This window comes from Glandiceps talaboti, chromosome 20 (assembly GCF_964340395.1).
Source record: "Glandiceps talaboti chromosome 20, keGlaTala1.1, whole genome shotgun sequence".
Taxonomy (NCBI): Eukaryota; Metazoa; Hemichordata; class Enteropneusta; family Spengelidae; genus Glandiceps; species Glandiceps talaboti.
In genome coordinates, this window is record NC_135568.1 from 4,452,943 (window position 1) to 4,477,906 (window position 24,964).

Below are 24,964 nucleotides of genomic sequence, written 5' to 3' on the forward strand. Positions count from 1 at the left end.
TTTAAGGCCCAGTTTGTGTGGCAAGACACCGTCAAGTTGTCTCTTTGTCATTGAGTCTTCTTGGCAAAGCAGTAGAGAAAAATAAGTACATGAAAATATGTGACTAAATGCACTGAATAACACATAAACAAAAATGAATATTGTAAATTTTTGTAAGGGCATGTTTTATTGACAATCATTACCTCCTTTTGGATGGCATAATTAATTTTCGTTTAGGTATTTAGAAATCTGCACGTAGTTCATACATTATCTTCCACCAGATGCGCAATGGTGCTGCCGAACTCATCATTTTGTTTGATTATAATTGACAACTGGATTTGTATCATGAATGTATGGACTGGAATTCGAATCGAAGTAGGGTCAAGACTAGACTGAAAGGTTCAGTCGTTTATTGGCACTCCTTACGTCATGCAAAACATGTTTAGAATGAGGTAAGGAGTGCCAATAAACGACCGAACCTTCCAGTCTAGGTCAAGACAAGAGTGGTTGTCTAGGGCGACTGAAAACTAACACACTGTCGTACTTCTCAAAATAAATTCATTTAGCCAGTGTGTGTAGCTCAACTTACATCTATGATTCATGAACTCTCCAAAACATTATGTGAATTACAAATGACTTGACAATTGGGAAAGCTTGATCAAATTGTATTTATCATTGTAAACTATGTGATGGCCATCAAACTACAGTCTTACAGGTAACATCAAGTTCCTGGTGATAGGTGTTTGATGATGATATTGACTGAGTCTAGCTGCTTTATCTGGGTAAAATAACTTCAAAATCATAAAGTAACCATACTTCTAGAGTCTATTTCATACATCCACGCATAACCGAGGACCCAACACGTTTGTGTGTGTGTGTGTGTGTGTGTGTGAAAATTTCTTGTGGTGTGCATACGTTTTTCAAATTATTTGGGTTTCACACTCCAATAGAGGGCGATATGACATCAAAAAGGTGCCAAATGAAAATGTGTGAATGTTCTCACACATTTTCGGACATTTCTACCGACCTGAGGACTAGGGTTAAATTGAACCATATTAAAACCAGGGGTCTTGAAGACTCATTAAAGCAGTTTCACTTTGAGGACCCAAAATAAGTCCCCGGAACTCGGTCAGGTCCCCGGAAGACGGCTGTGTATTCAAATGGTGGTCCTCAGATTGATGGCAATGCAAGTACACACACACACACACACACACACACACACACACACACACACAGCTGTACTGAAAACTGCCAGACTCTTGTTTTGATATGTTTAACACCAGGTACACTATTCAATATTATTGTTGTCTTCTCAATAATGTGATCTACAGTCAGTGATATGGTCTGGGTAAATGAAACTAAAATGCAGCACTTTGAAAAAAAACAACTTTTTAATCAATAAACTTATTTCTCAGTCTGCAAGAAATTCACATAACTTGCTTCTAAATAAAAGAGCTAATTTGTGATGTGAAAAATACGAGGAACAAACTGTTGAACATTTATGAATTATAACTTCTTAATTTGTATTTGTGAAGTTGTTACAATGAAAATCAACCAAGCTACAAAAAAGGAAACTGCCACAACATGATTTACTGAGCATGTGAACAACCTGCCCACATGGTTGCCATGACTACACTGTAAAGCAGAATAGCAATAGACCTGTTGCTGGTTCCAAGATGCATTGCGCATCTCTCCATACAATGCCATGTATTCTGTACGCGCTGAGGGGTTTGCATGTGCTACTCAGGGGGATGGTTGTCACGTGACCGTACCCTGGGTTTACCCATAAAATCCCACTCTGTCATCGATGGCGTTCAGTCTTTGTTCTATAATATCACCCATAATTAAAGAGGTCAACATGTCTTACCATCATTTCCTGATGAAAATGTTATTTCAAATGTAGTAAAAACAAAACAAGACTAAATGTAACAACACAAGCGACGTCCTCTCACGCAATGCATCTTGGAACCGGAAAATCGACTACATCCCTGTATGAGGGGATGTTTATCAACAGCTGATAAATATTCATTCATTTTATCTCAGATTATCCTCACCGACAACACCCTGTCTCACCTGAAGTATAGTTAGTAAAGACAGACTATTGCCTTAAATGACTCACAAACTGGTGAAGGAAATCTTTCCCTTGAGTGTGCACAAAGGAATAATAGTAAGAATTGCAACAATGCCTTCATAATTTCAAATAAATACATACCAAACAACAGGGATTTCCAAATTTGAAGGTAGAAAAACTGTGTTTTAGAGTTTGTGGGCACAGCTTGGTTTGGGATAGAAACAGTTGATAGGAACCCAAAATATTTTAGTGTATAGAGTCCAAATCAATCAAAACCATGTGTGTACAGTGTCTCATGACATCATGACATATTATAATTATTTCTATGGTGAGATCCTAGATGGTATTATTTGATATTTTTGGATTCAAGTCAAGGCAGAAATGTTTCGATATAGGGTTCTAAACCATTGTGATTTTCTATTTGCAGCTTGATTCACTTTCATTGTATCATAAGATGGCTGAAAATGAGCCACCATCATAAAAGCTTCATTCAAATAATAAACAATATTACTTTTAAATTTTGTTTGTATTTCTCAAGACTATCATATATTATCATTGAATGTAAATATGGTACTGAGCCATGTTAGTGAACCGGGCACTTTCACTGTTACTTTTTCATAAAATGTGGGGGTGGGCTCTCACCCAGACAGCCCCTTGCAATGGTTGAAACTTGGATGTACATGTATACTTTAACTAATACATGGAGTGCATTTCTTGGCCGAGTGAGGGCGCTAACATGACTCGATACTGTAGGTGTTGTATTGTGGACCTGGCAATCATTGCACAGTACCTACCATAAATCCCATAAAAAGCTTTTTTGATATACTCTGTGCTTGAACTCAGACGTACGATATAATATTATGTAAATTCAGCATAAAATAAGACTGCATTGTTGATTCGAAATCAAGAAATTCCTATAAAATTGTCAAATTTTTAGAATCATATGAACACCATAATACCATATCTATAATCCCACAGAATCATAAAATCTCCCAAAACAGGTCAACAAAAAATAGTGTCAAATTTTCTTTTTAATAGCCTTCACATTTTCATTGTAAATTCTCTATAATCATGCTCTTATCAGGCAAAGGCCTGACTTGGCCTTTGACCTAAATTGTACTACAAGCATATCCACTTGGACCTAACTTTGTGAACTGTGAGGGCGCTCTTCACCAAAATGTTGAATATTTGAGGGCGCCCTTCATCCAAATTCTACGGACTGCTACTTTGTCTCTTGTCTGTTGCAGGACACACTGCACGTTCTCTCAGCTCATTTTATGTTACAAAACTCCCTTGTGTAAAGATAACATTTGTATAATGTTTAACACTTGTGCATTATCTATGTGTGGGACATGAATCTTGTCAAGGATTTTGTATCCTATTTATCTGACACTTCTAATATACAGTAATAAAATTAAACAAAAGTTTTGAGACATATACCACTGGGGGCGCTCTTACTCAGTCAGTCATGGTAAACTATTGAGCGCATATACATTTTGTAAACAGTAGACAATTATTGCATGAATATCTAGTGTTCTGCAAGTGTTTTACGTGATACTTGAATTTACATGCAGAAAGCATCACTTTCAGATTTGTATTAAAATATAGGTCTGAAAAATGGTTGCTTGGCAGAACAAAATAATGACCCCCAAATTCTGGGATTAAATCCCTGGCGTCTAAGAATTATTCAGTGGCATTTATACAATGAATGAATACCTGTTCCTATATGACTGCAAACAACAGGATAGTAAACATTGACTGACACAGTAAGACAGCGCCCTCAGTGGCAAATATCTTTACTGACAAAGTAAAACCCAACAGTGTCTACTGCCCTCAGTGGCAAATATCTTTACAGACAAAATAAAATCCAATGTAGTGGCTACTGTACTGTGATGTATATTTCCTATAAACACAGAAACCCTGTAAAACATAACACGGACATATCAAGGAATCTTCTTTGAATGTCATCAACTCTGGTAGTGTTTTCTGTTACGATGCAGATTTACTTAGTCACCATGAATCTCCAATAATCCCCCATTTCTATGAAATAAATATCATAACATGATATCTGGCTTCACCCTTGATTCAAAATTTGTATAAATTTGTATTGCTGATGGTCGAATCTCCAACAGGTTTTCTGAGAATATCGTCCATCAAACATTCATGTACAAGCCATTCTAGAAAACGTCTGATGAAGAGATCAAAGTGTCAGTCTGTGATTACACATGTTGTCCATTGAGGGCGCTGTTCATTTACAGCTCATCTTTGAGTATTGTGTAGCGGTTGTCACTGGGCTTCAATTTCACAAATGTACTTTCTGGTGGTGTGGATTCCTTTTCTTCTGGTTGCTGTGTTTTCACTTCCACGTTTACACCGGCTACTTTTGCTTTAGGTGTTTGTGTTGGATCAGGACCGTGATGGAATTCCCTGTGTAGTTTCCCAGAATGCAAATCTGCTATGAATTGTTTCAGGACACCAGGTGTTCTAGAATAAAATTATATTCACGATTGTTAAATTTTCAGTTCACATTATACTTCAATGGTGTATGACACATGTTGTTTTTATTTATTTAGAAGGCTACAACTTGGTTGTGTATGTGTGTCTTTATGTGTTAGTGAATGTGCATGTGTGTATGTATGTATGTATGTATGTATGTATTATGTATGTATGTATGTATGTATGTATGTATGTATGTATGTATGTATGTATGTATGTATGTATGTATGTATATATGTATGTATGTATGTCTGCATGCATGCGTGCATGTGTGCATGCAACTGTGCATGCGTGTATGTATGTATGTGTGTATGCATGCATGTATGTACATATATGCACATACATACATATGTATGCATCTGTGTGTGTATGTGTGTGTGTGTGTGTGTGTGTGTGTGTGTGTGTGTGTGTGTGTGTGTGTGTGTGTGTGTGTGTGTGTGTGTGTGTGGAGAGAGGAGGGGTAATGTTACATTCTTTTACTTACCCAAGCTTGCTGATATCTGGGAATATATACATGTGTCTAAAACTGTCAATGGCCAGTACTGGTAGATCTTTAGGACTCTTATTGAGATGATGTAAGGGATGTGTGAACTTTGACCCATCAGCTGTTAAGAAATTTACACTGCCTGCAATAACAAAACATAAATTATCTACTATAATATATCAATAAGTGAACAAAGTGGCAACAAATATTTGTGTGCTTGTTTCTTTAAAGTGGCCATATGGATGAGAATTTAGTATTTATTTTGGATTTTTATTTGATAAAACAGCTTTACTAAGTTTTTCTACTTGAAAAAATAATGCAAAATAACATATACCAAGTCCGTGTTCATAACTCAATACATTGCAAAAAGATGCAAAAAGTGCAAAAAGTTTGTTATTGTACGTACAATAACAAACATTTTACACATTGTTTAATGTTTTGCCGTTTATTGAGTTGTGAACATAGACTTGGTATATGTTATTTCACATTATTTTTTCAAGTAGAAAAACTTAGTAAAGCTGTTTTATCAAATAAAAATCCAAAATAAATACTAAATTCTCATCCATATGGCCACTTTAAAACATAATTTCCTACATCATTGCAATAAGGATAAACTCCAATCGAGTAACTTGTCTCTCATCCTCCCATCCCTTTTTTTTAATGTATCTGCCCTTGTTTCAATTTGTGATTATCTCCTGATTGTTCTTAGCTGTATCTATTGTGCTTCTTCTTAATGTATTAATGCGACTGTTTTATTTTTTTTCCTGTCTGCTTTAGGCCTCACAAAAATTGTGTAGTTCCAATTATGCTCAATTTTAGAAAAGGTGGGCAGGTACATATTTAAAAAAAAATTTTTTTATGTATGAGTGTCTCGTTCAGGTAGTTATGTTTTCCGTTGTTTTCCATATGGTCTCTGTGTTATTGGTTTATTCTCATCAGATATACAGCCATTACAGATTGGAAGGACAGTTTTATACTGTCTTTTTAAGTTGATGTCAGTTTCCGCATCCACTATTTCTCGTGAGACTTCACAGTTTTTGTGATTTTCTTTTTTTGAATATGTAACAAAAAGTTTAGGATAGGCAATGAAAAACTAGGTGGGGGTCAGTTAACCAGAACCAAACATTTTTTTAGGCTTTTGGGTGAATATATTGTTGGCTATCTGATCCAAATATAATACTCTAGTTACAACTAGTTTAGATTTAAAAGATACAAGACCAAGTATCTTACCTTTTTCATGTATAAGTTCTCTTGAGACGATATTGTTAAATGTTTCTAACGTCTTCGTGTCATCAGTATTATGAAATAAAATAACAAATGGTAATCCTTCTTCTGTTAACTCCTGAAACAAAATTTATGATCAAAATGTCAGACTTCCAGTGAAAGAGTAAACTTCCAACTGGATTTAATTCATCCATGTGTTTTCCTGCTACAAAAGTAAAATCCTCATGGAGATATATTTTTGCTAATAGTTGCATACTTTTTTCAAAAATCAGTCAAAATGAGGTACAGCTTTAGGTGATAAATAATGACATATTTTGAAATGAATGATACTCAGTAAATAATGACGATAACTATCTAAACAATATATTTTCAGAAAGGTAATTATGTGAATTTTATTGTCATGTTTGCTTTCACATTCACTCAAAATGGGTGTGTTTTTAGGGTGAAAACATGATTTTCTGTTAATTCTATAAGATAGTCTATGACAAAGTGTGACTTGACAACAAACTGCAGAGTCATTCTGTTTTTGGGGTGTTTCAGATTTTTCAGACATAAATTCAACATAAATTGTATTCTCCTATCATATCTTGTTCCTTTGCAATACAACAGTGAAAGTGAGGTACCATAAACCTAACATCATTAATCATGCCCTCATTTGCATACAGATAATGCCCTCATTTACATAAGGTAATGCCCTAATTTGCATACAGGTAATGTCCTCATTTGCATACACGTATGCAATACCACTGTGTGCACACACACCAATGCAATAATCAATGGTATATATGTGACTACATCCAGTCCCAAATCAACAGTGAGACTCGTCATGGTCCTTACCTCTCCATTTTCAAAAGTGATTTCTCTGACAAGTGGTACACACTTATCATAGGCCCATGTATGAAGGAGATCAAAGTTAGACAACGCACCAAGGTACAACATATCTCTATCCTTAGTCTGCAAGATAAAAATAAAATAGAATTCTCAGCATCTGCAATAACATTTTCAAAATAGAACACGGTCGATTTATTCGCATGTGCGCCTATAGTACATATAATACATGTGAAGCGAGTGGAGCAGAATGTAAGGTGTCGACCAAGAAATCAAATGTTCATTTATTTTTACGATGCACCTAGGCAGTAATATTCTATTTCAGGTCCTGAGAATTAACAGACTCTTAATAAAATGCGATGCTTAAAACCATAAAAGAGTTGCCCAGAACACAAAATGGCCGACTTTAGGTTTAGGATCTGTTTCTGTTGTACCGTTTGTCTTTATGTTCTAGAACACCAACAACATGAATTATGTAAGCTTTATGGTAGTGTGTATAATTTGTATGAAAACTTACCCTTGGTGGTCGGAATAATATGTTATTACCAGCCATCATTTCACGCTTGAATGAATCCCTGAAATGAAAAGATGAAACTAATATTTTCTAAAGTTCTTCCACTGAAATGTTTTTCACACTAAATTTTTTATCCTAATCTGATCTGGGCCTTAGTTAGTTAGTTAGTTAATTAGTTAGTTAGTTGCACACTCCACTAGAGAGCTTCGCCACATTCTTATACGCACAATTTCTCCATTGCCCACGATCTCCTGATATTTTCTCTGCTGATAGCAAGGGAAAGACACTGGACCAATTTGGTCGGACCAACGTTTAGGGCTCTTGATCTGGGTGGGCCTTTATAGCTGCAACTGGAGCATTTTGGAGGTATATTTTGATAAATACAATGACTTAACAAATAATGCAGCTTAATCCCTTTGGACAAAGTTAAGGACTCATAATATATGTATAAATACATGTGTATGTCATGAAATGCTGCACCATGATAGCTTGACCTACCCAATGCCAGCATAGAATGCACAGTCATCTCGGAGTGAACTGGCAACCCTCATGTATGTTTGGTAATCTACAGACTCCTTAGTGCTGAAGAAACCAATCACATTTCTCTTCTTTTCCTGTCAAATGCAAAATGATATGAAAATTAAAATATGTAATTTAGTCATGCGGAAGTGGGAGTGGGGGTCATGACACTTGATAAAGACAATGTTTATTCACAGACCCTACATGACTCGTGTAGAGTCTATGGTTTATTAACACCATTGACTATCCTGTTCTCATGGGGTGGGGGGTGGGTGGGGGGGGGGGAGGCCCCTTAGGACAATAATGACTTTTGCTAAGGCCAAATAAAAAAATAGTGTTTCCAATAGCCCAGCCGACCCTAGTTTAAGCCCTGACTCTAAACATTTTTTGTATGCAAAAAGCTAAAATCATAACAATTTACGTCTATTTTCGTGTACATCTTCATGCCTTTACCTCACCTGTGGTCAATTTAAAAAAACAGTATTCCAGAGAGAAACCAGGTCTTTTTAGACTATAACAGTACAGTCTGCATAATGTGTTTCTCTACTGAACGATAATTGTCTTAATGTACTTCTTTTATGCCTCATCAAATTCTCAAGGAAGTATTGTGACCGACGAGTATCTTATCTTGGGCTTGAAATAATTTTTTCAAAACTTCAAAAAAAAATAATAAAATAAAATTCCCACCTACCTACCCTATTGTCTGATGTCATGTTATCAGAAACAGACATTTTTAAATATTTTGCCTAAAGATAAGACGCTTTTTCCTGAACAGTGCCTGAGATTTTATTGTGGAAGAAACCTTGAGTAAAAGATCTGACAAACACACAAGGTACATTTTACAACATATACTAATTGAAAATGTCTTTGCTATCATCACAAAAACACTATAAAATAATAAATTATTTACATGTCTTTGTTTATGGAGAAATTAAATTTCTCTACTAGTCATCCCTGGCTGAACAAACTCAATGTGTGGAATTCATGTGACGTATCAGAATGTCTGAATTAGGTCTACCAGAATCTGTCTAGATAATTGAGTACATGTCTTAATGATGCTAACCTTTTAATATTTTCTTTACAGTCTCCTAGTAACGTTCATACATATTAATTATGAAATGATTATTGTGTTTTTTTCCTGACAAGCTTACAAGATAGATTGTGTGAGTCATATGACTAAGGTCCATTTCTAACTTCCATGAGGGAATATTATGTTATGGTGATGTCTGCCTATCTGTCTGTCTGTGTGCATATGTATGTATGTATGTATGTATGTATGTATGTATGTATGTATGTATGTATGTATGTATGTATGTATGTATGTATGTATGTATGTATGTATGCATGCATGCATGCATGCATGCATGCATGCATGCATGTATGTATGTATGTATGTATGGATGGATGTATGTATGTATGTATGTATGTATGGATGGATGTATGTATGTACGTCTGTATGTATGTATGTATGTATGTATGTATGTATGTATGTATGTATGTATGTATGTATGTATGTATGTATGTATGTATGTATGTATGTATGTATGTATGTATGCATGTGTGTATGTATGTATGTATGTATGTATGTATGTATGTATGTATGTACGTACGTACGTACGGTATGTATGTATGTATGTATGTATGTATGTATGTATGTATGTATGTATGTATGTATGTATGTATGTATGTATGTATGTATGACAGTATACAGTATGTGTGTGTGTGTGTGTCTGTCTGTCTGTCTGTCTGTCTATGTATGCAAGTCTGTCTGTGGCTGTCATTCATCATTTTCTCTAAAAAAAACTCTCTCTCCTGTAAGTGTAAGGGTTTTACCATATACATGTACACTTCTCCATGTATCACATCAGAGTGCCTGTTTATGTTCTGTTGATGCAAAACAATTTCTTGAAACACATCAAAATTTAGTGTTTCTCTATCCCTTACTACATTCATGGACTACAGCTGAGAACACTCAGAAGAGCATCATATTGTTAATGTCAAGTTCTACCTCATCATTCCATAGTTACTACAGAATCACATGAGATAACACCGACCTGCCCACTAGTCAGACACATGCTACACGTTCCAGCACACTGGCCCTGGTACGCAGTTAGCAGTGATCATTATTTGCATATCTGCAAAATCCAAACCTTATTCTCGTAAGTTTATCAATTTCTTTTTCAATTTTAAGAACACATATTTGACAAAGATTCATGATCACTTACTTCCAGTTTAGTGTCAATGTCTGGAATTTCTTCCAGTTGTGCCACGGGATCCTGCATCTGTTGTCTGATGTACGTCAGGAAAGCATCCCTGGATCTCTGTCCCCTGTATTCCCGTTTGGCCACACGACCATTACGGAATAATTTCAATGTAGGGTACTTTGAAATGTGGTATCGAGTAGCAATTTCACCTACAAGTGAAAATTATACAGAACGTTAATAACATATCAACAATTAAACCATACTCAAGCCAAGTTATTGTCTTTGAACCAAAAATATGGATTATATACCCTGATCAGTAAGTGATGTTATCTATCAAGTAAAACAACACCCAAAACATATAAAATTATCAACTTTGATAAAAAATTTCTACAATTTTGGCAAGCACTACATTGTACCTGTTTTAGCTGTAATGAGGACAGATGCACAATAAGGAGTATGTCCCTTTTACCGGACACACAATTCAGACATTTCACTAAATTATACAACTTGCTGTTTGTTCTTACCTGCTGTGTCACAGTCTAATTCTGCTAATACAACAGAACCTGGCTGATAAAACTCTTTCTTTATTGCAACAGCACCTTCAGCAAACACTGGCTTCAACATCTGACTAAATCGACACCTATCAATAAATGGAGAAAAAAACATACTATTAGACATGTAACATCCAAGAGCTAATCCACACCAGACTGAAAATGATGCAAATGACGTTCACATATCATCAATGGAGAGAAAAACATAGACATACACATAACATCCGAGAGCTAATGTGTCAGAATTAGGTGTAAATGAAGTGTTTTTTTATAAGGGTGGTGAGTACATGAAAGTAAAATCTGCCTGAGGTCCCAAAGTATCTTAGCAGGATTCCCAATCAACATTATGGCACGAAGTATGAAAACAATTTGCAACTTTTACCAAATCTACCTTTCTCAATGAAACTACTCCATGACTGGAATTTTACTGTTTCTGTAGAGGTGGCATTTGTCTACACATGTATCTACAACACAAACACTCCATTCGTAATCTTATTGCCAAATTTTATGTCCCAAGCTGAAGCTTTAAACAAATATTTTCTCTCACCTCTTATGGCTCCAATTTTTTTTTGCATTGTCTTTCATTTTTTTGCGCCCCCCCCCCCCTCCTTTTTCTTAACTACAAATAATCAAGTCTAGTGTCAACAACATCAAATGCCTATGTGCGTGCTCTTTCCATCTGTCTGCACAATGGAGTCTTTTTAGAATTGCAAACACAACACTTCTTGTGTGAATAAATGTACCTTGTGACAACTGAAGAGGTTTGAAATTGATTGATAGAGAATCCTAGTGTAAAAGAGATCTTACACATGTTATAAGTATATACAGGTACATCCATCAATCAGTTTCCTGTTGTTTTAAAGACTTGCACAACTACATGTATCATGTACATTGTACACTGCACTTGTAAAAATATGTGTGTATATATATGTAGATATTCTACCCTTTTCTACAGTCTACTACATTTCCATGATCTACACGTACATGCACATGTATTACTCTGGTAATCGAGACTTCTGTTTTCTACGATAAATACAAACTAAAACCACTGTCGCAGCATGTTGATACAACAGTAATAAGCTATTGAATAGTCTCAATATTGAGGCCTGGTTGAGTTTTATTGAGAGAGTTCCATGAACTCGCAGTGTACTGTTTTGGTACTTCCAATGTTTACACTATCTTCATATTGCTGTCACCCACTTGTGTAATCTACCACATTGAAGAACATTAGCTTTAGTTTGTACCTATCTTAGTAAATGGATGGCTCAATTACCAATGTCGTATCTACACAGTACATATATCTACAGGGGCAGTAAGAAACTTCACAGTTCGAATACCTTTGCATACAAATACATGTACACTACACATGTTAATCACACTGTCTAGCTCTACATGTATCATCACATTAAGTGGTGTGATTCTATAGTGCCATAGCTATCATCTATTTCAATTGAAAAGACAGGTAATCTCTAATGCACATCTCCCAGCCAAATGATAGCACTGACTCAATTCCTGATGAAAAAATGTAATTTCTAACATGTAATAATACAGAATCTAGAAGATTGCCACTCACTTTAAAATACAGTTACAATATAAGTACAAACATGGACTTATCTCCTTGGAAACTAATTTCTACTACTAATATTGTTTTGTGTGTGTCTTCATCTTGTGTAATTAAAACATAATAAATGCCATGCATGGGATATATTCATTTACCTACTTCTAAACTAATATTTGTAAACTGTATACTTTATTTTACTTTTCTACAAGAACTAGTTTGGCTTTTCAAATATCAAAGATACCGTTTGTCATCAAGTTAATTTTTATGTACATGTATAGACACTGAAAATACCAGCAGTAAACTGAAAGAGCTCCCTTGAGTCATTTTCCCATGCGAGAAAGGCTCAAGTGAGAAAATTAATTGATTCTAATATCTGCTAGTCAAACTCATTTTTCACTATTACAGGCTTTAAAGAATGCAGTATGTTTTGCTTCACTCATGTAGCATACATCCAGAGGAGGCCAGAAGGGGTGCAGAGCATGATGGGTAAAAAACAACTGTGATGGCTCATTACGCTGTGAGCCTCCATTGCACACTTCAATCATGTGGTACGTTTACAATGGTGGAAGCTCAGTGCTCACCAGCCAGCTAACATGTATTCTTTCATTTCAATAACCTTCTTTTAACATAAACAAAGACAAAATAAATTTTACCACTCATTATGCAAATTTGTCTCATTAATATGCAAGAGCTTCACAGATAATGTCAGCTCCTTTCTGGAGCTAAACATTTAAGAAAATTCTTATTCATCAAGTACATGTACCGGTAATATTACATGCAAGTTTGATGTCCACAAATATCCCTGACTGGTCGATATTCCTGAGCTCTGGAGAACTTAGTGTGATATTCTATCAAAACCTAGTGCTGAAGCAGTATTGGACCCTTGTCTTTTCTCTGGTCAGAACTGTTGTAAGTCTATTGACCTTTCAGTCTGTAAAATATGGTCATACGGTATACCTGCACTCCTTTCAACCCCTGACATGTAATTTACATGATAATTAAATCCAGTGAATAAACACAATGTGACATATGATCTATGCTGTTCCTGGCTAAGTATTCCATTCATTTATAATTTAAGAATAGCTGTATGTATTATGTGGCAACAGTTTTGATAGTATGGTACATATGTGCTAACATATGGTTAAAAGTATGGCATTCAATAAAGCCATATTTTACTAGTTTATGTATCATTTCTTCCACTTAGTTAATGTGTTGTAAGGAACATACACATGTAACATGTGGAAAACATGTATAAAAAGAAGCCATCCATATATTTAGTATTCACAGTAGATTATAGGATTTGTTTATGTACTACTACAACATGTAAATATACACCTAGTCGGTGAGATGAGATACAAGGTGGGTAACAGTGGATACAATTTAGAAATAGGGAGAACTTGCTCAAAGTGTTCCTGAAACTAATGTACTTGTGAGATACCAGGGTCACCGTGGGTAACGATGGACTGAATATGAAGAACTTGTTCATAGTGTTACTAAAACTAAATGTAGAATAACTTGTGAGATACTAGACTGTAAGATATGTTGTGATGTTATGCCCTCACTGGCCTCAACTCACATGGTAGGGGTTGGCCAATGTGTGAGGGTGCCCAGTCAAGGCATACCTTACAGACTAGTGAGATACAAGGTGGGTAACGGTGGACAGAGTAGGGAGAACTTGCTCATTAGTGTTGCTACGACAACAACAATAACTTCATTTCATATAAACTACATGTATATGTAATGATCCCATGCTGTACACAAAGCCAACAATGAGTACATCTGATAAATGATTGTCATGTAGATAAATATACATACCGGTACAACATATGTTGATAGAATAACAAATATCATATGAAGCATTCTTAATTAACATGTCCCAATTCCTAAACATAATGGTATACATGTATTATGTAATGACTTGCAGCAATATAAACATAAAATACCCAATTTTTAAAAATTCTGTGTCATAAGAAGATACACCAGATGCAGTGTTAACCATGACTTGACTATATTTAAAGTGGCCATATAGCTTGGGTATTTATTTTGGATTTTTTTTAATTTATAAAACAATTTTATCATGGCTTCTTACTTGAAAAATCAATGTGACACAACACTGACCAAATCTATTTTTGTAACTCAGTACACTGAAAAACATTAATAAATGTGTAAAATGTTTGTTATTGCACATACAATATCAAACCTTTGACACATTTTTTTAGCATTTTGCAATTTATTGAGCTATAAACACAGACTTGGTCAATGTTGTTTCACTTTGATTTTTCAAGTAGGAAGCCATGATAAAACTGTTTTATAAATTAAAAATAAAGACCCAATCCTCATCCATATTGCTGCTTTAAGATGGTAATGTACTGAGGTTTGATATACTAGGACTCAGAGACTAAATTATTAAGCGCAAACTAATATATTTCAATCACAATACTACTATTACCAATGTTCCATGGGAGCTATTTGTTCTAATGGTAATCCTAGCATTAATACTTCATTGAAATCAGCCATACATATCAATGCATTCTGAATACATTCATTATACATACATCTCATGTTAGATCTACATGCATGTAGTGTTATATCTGTAATATTTATAAAACAATCTCTGTTTAGCCCTTGGAGAGAAGCTTTTCAATCTTCATTCCTTGAACTCCTGTCCTTAGACACAGTTTTGTACAACATGTCTATAATTCATGGTTCTCATTTATCAGAGATATCCATACCATCTGCTACAGTACATGTTTATTAAGTCACATAATTTTTTACGTATTTTTTCGTGTAATTTTCTCTCAGATATAATCATCAAATGCAAACCATCTTTTGACAAAAATATTGATTCTGTTGAGCACATCTGTTACTGCATGTACATATTTGTATAATTAGATATTATGCCCCAATATTTTTCTTCATTCAGCCAAGGAAAATATGAGTGACCTAAGGGGCCTCATCACGAGTAGTGACAACACCCCTAAGTTGGTCATGAGTATTTCCCAGCTGTATGAAGAAAAATATTGTGGAATAATATAGTTATACATTCTTGAGCATAATGTACTAATTTAAATTTGGCCAATCATGAATGGAATCTCTTCCCTATTGACCAATCAAACTCTTTCCTTATATTAGTATTAACCAATCATAATATTAGGTCAGTATCAAGTTTGGGCCAATATTTTATGGAATGTTGGTAATTCTATATTCCTGTCCATATCTGATCCATATCCAATCTGGAGTAAACTGATCCAGATCACTTTAATTCGCTTCGAATCCATTTCCGTCTACACTAAAAAATTGAAAGATGGATTCGATTTGAATTACATTAGAGTACCTGTCCACACACTACCAGCTTCAATTCGGATTACTTATTATCAAACTAATTCACTTGAGTAAGTACCTGTCCACAGAAAGCCTAACTGATATGATCTGATTCAAATGACTTTGATCCGGATCGAAGCCACCACCCAGAGTAGGTTTCAATCGGGATCACTTAATTTGAATTAGATACAAATTAACCACAAGTATGGACAGGTAGATCGAATTGGATCCGGGTCAGATTTTGTAATATGGACAGGCTTTATATATGCTGATGAATACATGTACATGTGTGATGTGTGATGTGTAAGAGTTTATTAATAGCCAATAAAGTGTATGTAGTTGCTTTAGTACTTGGTTGCCCAGTTGTCATTCTTTCAGAACCTCTTCTACAGCAATTATCCCGCAGTGCTACACTGAAAAATTTGTTGTTGCTGGCATTCCTGTTATTAAACCATTAGATAAACACGGTTTGTAAAAAGTGAATAAAGAAGTGTAGACAGCAAAGATTCTTTCAGTTCATTTATGTTCATATGATATTTTCAAACACTGCATAATAATCGATGTGTTTATGGCTGGTAATGAGACAGATGTAAAAAAATTGCTGTATGTATTTTGTTTGGCAAAACAATATAGGAGGATTCAAATTGTATAGTTTATTTACTCAAAAAACGCCAGATGTGTATTACGAAGTTCTATCAGATTACAAGCACTGAACATGTTGCCATGGTTATAATATATCATATGACATACTAGTTCTAAGGCAAACATGACTCATATGTCTACATGTAGCTGAGCAGATACACACCTTTATCCATGTCCTTATGACGATGACCAGCATGCCATGTAGATATCTACACACAATTCGCTATATGTTATTATGCCGTGCTTATCTCGATGAGGGTACAAATACATGTTGATTTCATATCAATAGTCAATTAGGTTGACATACACATGAATGTTACAGTGTATTACTTCAATCACTTTGATTTGAATGCATTTTATCAAACCAATCAGTTTCAGCGTATAATTTTCAAACAACATTAATTGTTTACCATTACTAATACTAGCAATAGAAGCAGTTTGTGAGACAGTGAGAGAATCAAACACACAGATCGCGATGAACATGTAAACAGGCTACCCCTTACAACAGTTGAAAAGAAATTGCTGTCATCTGTATGTTATTTTATGGAGTTATTTCTCATCGACCTGAAAGAGAATTTTACCACCTACATCTAGGGCATACATGTACATGTACATGTAGGTAGGCAGGTCATTAAAATAATAATCATTCAATTTTTTGGTCAATACCATGACTTCCATTCCATGCACTTGACAAGCATTACTATACAAAATGTAGGCATGCATGAATTTACTTGTTTATTCTTCAATGTATTTTGACCCTTAGTGTGAGATAAAATGCTATCCATGGTACCTAGAAGTACATGTATCACTGACTCTCACATTGCTGATTAAGTCTCTCCTTATCATACTTTAACAACTGCAGACATTAGACTGTGAATGAACAGAACCTGGGAAAGTAAACAACTGAATTGGATTAATAACACTTGGCACAGCATGTTTGAAGTACAGAGACTTGTATTACATTACATCATTTGATAAGAACAGTTTTATAGTCACTTTGCATAAGAGTTCATATTCACAAACAAATTTTCAGTTTCCCTGGCATTTCATGTACACATAAGGAGGCCATAAAACTGTTCTTATCAAACCATAGTGTGTAATACAAGTCTCTGCTGTTCCTACATGTTGAGCAAAATGTTATTAATCCAATTTATTTGTTTACTTTCCCTGTTTGTAACAGTTCCAGTCATCCAAGGTCTGATGTCGGCAGTTGTAGATACACTCTCACAAAAATTGCAAAATTGAGGAAATTATAACAGACTGACCAATTATTCAGAACACATGACCTTATGGATATGAAAGCCTAACAATGGATTATAGGTGCCTGGAAAATTTCAGTTAATAATTTTCAAGTTTGTGTTTGGAATAAAAATTAAACTTTAATACATACATACATTTATTCATGATATACATGTCTAAACAATACACACACATATGTATTTCTGTTTCCTTCATTGATCCACAAAACAATTACACAGGAAATGAAAAAATAAATCTATTTATAACAGCATGCTGACGAGACATCGGCAAATGTTTGGGTTTCGCTTGAAAGAAATTTTTTAACTCTATATATGAGAAGAAATGTTGTATTGAAAGCATCTGTTTGTGTTCCTATAGTTAATAGTGTTTTTGTTAAGTGCAGTGTAAGTATGTAAAATCATAGACCCTGGGTTTATGGTAAAATCTACCTGAGTATGGTACCCTTGTCATTTTACCAGAATACCACACCACAATGATGGGACAATGTATTGGACGCTATGCTAGTTTTACCAGATTTCCCATTTCTGTTACCATGGTTCCCCAACCATACCACAAACACTGACATGACATGTAAAAATAATTTTCCAAATGTAACAACAGTATTGGGTGACAAAGATATTACATGTTGTGCCTTGCTATCAGTTCTCATGGCTCAGAAGCCCAATACTGTGATATGGCTGAAGAAGTAGATAGCTCTCACAGTCTAGTGGTAGCCACTTGAAGGGCAAATGTGTTTGAAACTTGAGATTAAGTACTATGAATTGATAGGAAAATGATAGTGCCAACTGATTTGGGATTTAAAACATACACATATACATTAAATTAATTACGTGTGTCCATATATATCCCATCTTTTCAGGGTCAGCACTGTTTACTGTATATGTACAATTTGAGCAATCTTGCCTACTTAGTCCTACTCCAGATACAGTTCAACCTTAAAACTACTATAGAATAGTTTACAAGGTTATAACATTTGAAGTGTAACTCTTTTCTCTCTCTGTCTGTCTGTCTGTCTGTGTGTCACTCTCTCCATCTCTCTATCCTTGTCTGTCTCTCTGTCTCTGTCTCTGTCTCTGTCTCTCTCTGTCTCTGTCTGTCTCTCTGTCTCTCTCTGTCTCTCTCTCTCTCTCTCTCTCTCTCTCTCTCTCTCTCTCTCTCTCTCTCTCTCTCTCTCTCTCTCTCTCTCTCTCTCTCTCTCTCTCTCTCTCTCTCTCTCTCTCTCTCTCTCTCTCTCTCTCTCTCTCTCTCTCTCTCTCTCTCTCTCTCTCTCTATGTGATTATAACAGTCATATCTTCTCTAATTTTTTAGTAGTGTATATATTTCAATTTTCTGTTAGTGCTGCTCCTAACATGTTTAGTGAGCCCCTGATACAAAGGGATGCAATAAATAAATAAATAAACTGCATGACATTTTTGCATACATGTAAATATATGATATATTCTGCATGAGCTTACACACACAACAAGTTCGGACATGCAACTGTCAGTTTGAAGAATTTAGAGAAATATTTCATTCGTTCTACATGTATGTTACAAAAGTTTGAAAACCACAGTCTTGCATGAGTTTCATCTTATCTGAGGTAGAATTTAGGAAAGTTTTTCACGACATTATCAACAGGCAGTAGCTACATACAGGAAACTGTACATGTACAATATTTCACTTCTGGGTATTTCTGTACACTGGATGCAGATATCAACTGGTCAGCTTGCCTGCAAGAGGGCACTGACCTGACTTGGTTCAGTACAAAGTATGTTCACTGATTTGATATTTACTTTTTATATGTATTTTGCTGTAACAGATCAAGCTGCTGTCAAGCTACACATACAACATACCTGTCAAATACATTATGCCCACTTAATGCTGAATACGTCATGCAACTGACAATATATGGACAATAACATCTAAACCCAATGATCAGTAAGTTAGTCAACAGCTGGTCAATTTCTGTATATCTAATATATGTATTATGATGATACAGCGAATGGAAAAACAACATAATATTAACCCAAATCAGTTGTTATTTGTTCTAGCCAGAAATCCAGACACTGCTATCAAAGTAATCAGTCTGACCTTGTAAGGATTGTCTGTACTTCAAGGTGCATGTACACTACAATACAAGCATTCACCTACGTACATGTATATATTTTTAGCGTGTAATGCAATGTGTACTTTGATGTTAGAAGGGGTAGGGGAAGAGCAGCAGTATCTGCCATATTCAGTTTCCTGTTTACCTCAATTAAAGTTCCAAACTCTTATTTTAGGACGAGGACAGATGGTTTTAGAAATCTACATGAAGAAATATTGATTTCGAGATACTCACAGAAACAAGAGTGCAATGCTACAAGTGCAGTTCAATAATCACTTGGTGATGTGGTAAAGCTAGCTTTGGATTACCACACTGCTAAAACTGGGATTACACCTTGGCTTACACTAGTTTATGTACATTTGTATATTATGGAAGAATTACTGATTGTGTCAGCCCTAGGTTAACACCCAGGTAGCCTGGTTTTTAACAACGGTATGATACCAGGATAGCAAATAAGAAATTAATTCCTGAGCAGTAGATGTACAGACTGAAGAACATGTACTGTTTCAGGAATTTATTTTTTATCACATGATACATGATACTAAGTCTGGATGTCAACGTGGTCTCTACATACAACTAGGTGTAAATGGTAACATACTGTATAGGAACTAGACTACATCATACTGCAGTGCATGTACATTTCTCATGACTTGGTGATACACATGGTTAACCACACATTAATTAATGTATCTCATTAATTATTAATGTATCTCATAATGAATTTATAATGACTATTGCCATGGCAACCTTAGCCAATCATCAAAATTTACATTTCAAATTTTTCTGACTTAGATACATTGGCTGTGAAATTGTTCCAGGGATAAAGAGTTGTTCAGATGCAAATTTTATAAATTGTATATGTACAACATGAATGGATATTTATTACTGGAAACAGTTGAATATTTAATAAACATTAAATATACAACAGCGTTACATTTTGTACACATACATGTAGTACATTTAGTTTGCCACTTCACTTCTCAATCTACACAATGCCAAGTATTGGTTGGAAACACAATAAAACATTTTATACACAACAATTTATTGCAAATCTAACATGCCTTCAGCACTTAATTATAAAATTAATTGCAACTGTAATAGCTCTTTGGCACTTGATTATAAAATATTCAATTATTTGGGGAAGAGGAACTGACAACCCCCACCCCCACCCCACCCCATGAATATTAATTTCATACAGTGAATTGACATTTATTTTTATTACAATTATGTTTAGGTGATGGTACAAAATGTATGTGACTGAGTAAAAGCCCACCTCTATGACTGAATCACATGATGGGTACACATGTAAAGCACCCCCCCCCCCATAAATCAAGTGCAATGCAAGTGGGGTCTTTTACTTGTACCAATTCAGCAAGTACAGTAACTTGGAAAATTTTTTAGAATCAAAATACTTACCAGTCAGCATAGAAGTTGACAAAGACAACAGCATTGGAATTGATTATAGAATCAAAGTTCTGTGAGGTGACCTTCACCACATTAGAATTGCCTCCATTTGGTGTCTGTAGCAATATCAGCTGTGGGTAAATCAAGAAGTATACATAGTTCTGAGATTGGATGAGATTGGCTGAGAGGGAATGTGTGAACCAGTGTATAATGAAAGCAAACAAATAAGTATTTCTACTAATACTCATGTTTACCTTACAATCTTTCCACTACTAGTATAGGGCCAAATATTGATGTATATTCATTCACAATTTTCTTATAGTTATACAGTAGCTCTCTACTAAAATTGCTTTACAATTGTTTCCCCTGTAACTTCCAGTAGTATAGTGGCAAATTGGCCAATGACAATTCCTCAACTTCATGGTCTACAGAACATACAACAAATGGACAATCCCTGCTGCATCAAAAAGTACCTGGGATGGATTCTTCATATAGCAATCTGTCCTATCAGGTCCAACTGTACAGCTGGGTTGACTGGGTAACTTCAGCCATTCAGAAACAAATGGTAGTGACGGGGTTGCACTGGGAATATCCAGATACGCTGTCTGTGTATGTCTGTCTGTGTCTGTGTCTGAGTGTGTGTCTGTCTGTGTGTATGTGTCTGTTTGTGTCTGTCTGTGTCTGTGTGTCTGTCTCTGATTGTGTCTCTGTGTGTGGTATCTTTGTGTGAACAATTTAATCAAAATACATTCACTGTTTTTTTACATGTCTATAAATTCCTTAAAGATAATATTGTGGTCTACCATGGTGACACTCACCTAATGGCATTTATCATTATATAAAATGTAGCAGTTTGACAAATACAGAGAAATTTTCCTTCTCTCTTAAATGAGTGGGCCAAATGTAAAACTGTGTCTACCCATTGATTTTGAAAGCAATACAAATTAGGTTTATACTAGGGAGTATAACCCCGGTTTACCCCTATTCCTATATAATCTCTAACCAAACCCTAGCCCCCTAGTTTGAATGCAAATGTATACCTCTCATACAGTCAGTCCACTGTTCTTCATTCTTCCCAATACAAATTTGGTCAATGCTAGGTAGTCCAACTCTGTTTTTATCCCTAACCCTAACCTAACCCTAACGCTTCAACCACCATTGACCTAGACTTCCGATGTGTCATGTCACTCTGCCCTCAATGGCCTTGATCTTCACTTGAGTCAAAAGGGGTGAAAGGGTTTGACCTGACATATATTGACCTTACAGACTACATGTGTACCACTGACCCTGACCTCTCCAATCATGACCTTTTGGTGTCAAAGAAAGTATACTGTAAACCTGGAAATGTTCGCGTAAGATTTATTTTCACTAATTTCGCTACAAAACAAAAATGCGAAAATAAGTAGTAGCGAAAATATATATTTCTGCATAATGCAATGTACCAGTATGGTTATTAGTGAAAATTAATCTTTGTGAACTACATGAAGACTGTAAAATCGCAAAATTTTCTAGTCGTGAAAATATGCAGGTTTACAGTATGTAGCTACCCACATTGTTGTCCTAACTCCCTATACACTTGAATACAAATGTTTATCTATTGTACATGTACTCAGTCCATTCATTGTTGTCAAACTATTTATGCAAGAATACATATACATTCACTGGTTCCTGAATGAATTTTTACTGTAGAAAACCTACATGGAGACACACAGACTGACAAACAGTAAATGACAATATATTATACAATATACTGGTACTTAATATTGCTCACAATCACTCGTATCTGAATCAACTTTATCCTGCACCAGTCACAATAGTTATCATTAAAATAAGTTTACATTGTGGATATTTAGTTTGTAAAATATTACATAATTAGTTGAGTAAATGTGTTCGTTTTTGATTGGAAATATGGCAATCTAAAGTAACTAAAGTTTAGGGTAAACACACTTCTAAATCTACATTGCGCACAAATCCTTACAAGTTACATTACATATTTTCTGATGAAACACTAGTAGATGGTTCGTATATTTGGTTTCCTTCCTTTCTTAACTTGTCAAGATACACATTTTTCAAACAGTTTCAATTTCTTTGTTATTTATTTTTGATGAGTTCACAAAATCTCAACACTGTACTTGCTGATACACTTGACAGCACTATCAAAGATTTTATCACCGCTTCTAGTGAAAACTGACTCACCCAAAAACAAAATTAATTTATAATAATGTATAAACACTATAATATGCATGATGAATGGTGTGAATATTACTAAATGTTGATTATATTAAACTAACTCGCAATTACTGCAATTACTTGGATAACATGACGTTTAGACTAATTTACCGCTGGGTATATATCATGTATAAATATCTTTCACGATCACAGTATGAATAGCCTATCAGCGACCGCCACATTGGCCATTGGAGGAGTGCAGCCGGAATCCCGGAAGTAAACGGGGAGGAAATTTGAACGAAATATACACGATCAATTATATAAATCACCGATAAACTACTATAACATTCAAACATGGGGGAGATAGCTTGCAGATTTGGATTAAAAGACTGCTGTACTGTACACAACTACTGGAACCAGATGGTTACGGTCGGTCGGCCAGGTTGGTGACAAGTGCAATCGGTTCGTACGGAGGCCCAGGACACGAATAGTTGCACATTAAAAACTTACCAGAAAAAGTGCAGACGTGATCAAACGACAACCCTGTCTCATATCGGATATGTTCATACTTCAAGCTGTAGACTGAAAACCCGCTATCCCCAGCGAACATTCACGCAAACTTTCGTGAAATACACGACACCACGTTCAGGTCGTCACGTCGATGTGCAGTACGGGCCTGAAAATGGCGATATCAACCTCTTTCCGAAACAAAACAATTTTACACAAAATTTGTAATATTTTCAATTTCAAAAAAAGCGAAAAAGCGAAAACCACGCTTTTATATTTGAATTCGATCGTAAATGTAAATCTTTTTCATGGCGAATTTGGAAATTGTGCGTGTTTATGGCATAGAAATTGGAGTTGTGAACGAGTCTAACGGCGAAAGTTTTGCGAGGGCGCTGTTTGAGATTGTACACTGAGAAAAAATCATGTCAACGTGGCTGGCGTCATGTTGTTAGGGGCTACAGATATATATATGTATGATACGTGTTTATGACGTACACATAGTAAAACTTTTGGTTGAGTATAAAACATGACCCGAAAACGAAAATTATAAATTCTTAAATCCAACCCATATTAATGGTTAAAGTAAGCTAAAGGTACCATAATAATGATAATGATAGACTGTCGACAGTCGATCGTGCCTTTTTTGCTACGTTTTATCTAAAACTAAAGTCGTCGCCTCGCTCTGATCCGGAGCAATACTACTATAAGGCCAAAACAAATTCTATGCAAATTAGTAAATACACATTTTTTGACACTTTACATACTCTGTTCTATCATATTTATCTCTTGAAAAACTTCATTTTTCTTCGAAGCAGTTTAGGCTTTGTATATCCCAGTCTTGGCATGTAGTTTAGATTTCAGCTGCTTGTTCTCCTGATATCAGGAATAAATGAGGAACGGGAAAGCAAAAATTATCGAAAAAAAAGGATCGACGCGAGGGTATTCAGGGCACGCGCGCGCTGACCAGAACCAGATTTATTTTTTTTGGCCTAACCGCGCACTGAAAGCTAGGGCCGTAGGCACGAGCAACTTTAGCAAAAAAGGCACGAACGACTGTCGACAGTGTACATTATTGATAGAAAATATTCACTGATCGAAGTAAAACCTACCGCGAGTTATCCTTCAATGGTTCACAATTAAATT

The 24,964-nt window shown here is 35.3% G+C and overlaps 1 protein-coding gene across 1 annotated transcript; it reads right to left on the reverse strand.

The window, feature by feature from the left end:
- Positions 1–1,396: 1,396 nt before the first annotated feature.
- LOC144450688 (endoplasmic reticulum resident protein 44-like) lies at positions 1,397–23,979 on the reverse strand. The gene is made up of 10 exons (XM_078141348.1): positions 23,825–23,979; positions 21,158–21,276; positions 10,844–10,959; positions 10,341–10,528; positions 8,095–8,210; positions 7,600–7,657; positions 7,092–7,208; positions 6,261–6,372; positions 5,031–5,172; positions 1,397–4,534 (listed from the first exon to the last, which is right to left on the reverse strand). The coding sequence occupies exons 1-10, from the start codon at positions 23,879–23,881 to the stop codon at positions 4,303–4,305; spliced, it is 1,257 nt and encodes a 418-aa protein (XP_077997474.1). The 5' UTR covers positions 23,882–23,979; the 3' UTR covers positions 1,397–4,302.
- Positions 23,980–24,964: the final 985 nt, after the last annotated feature.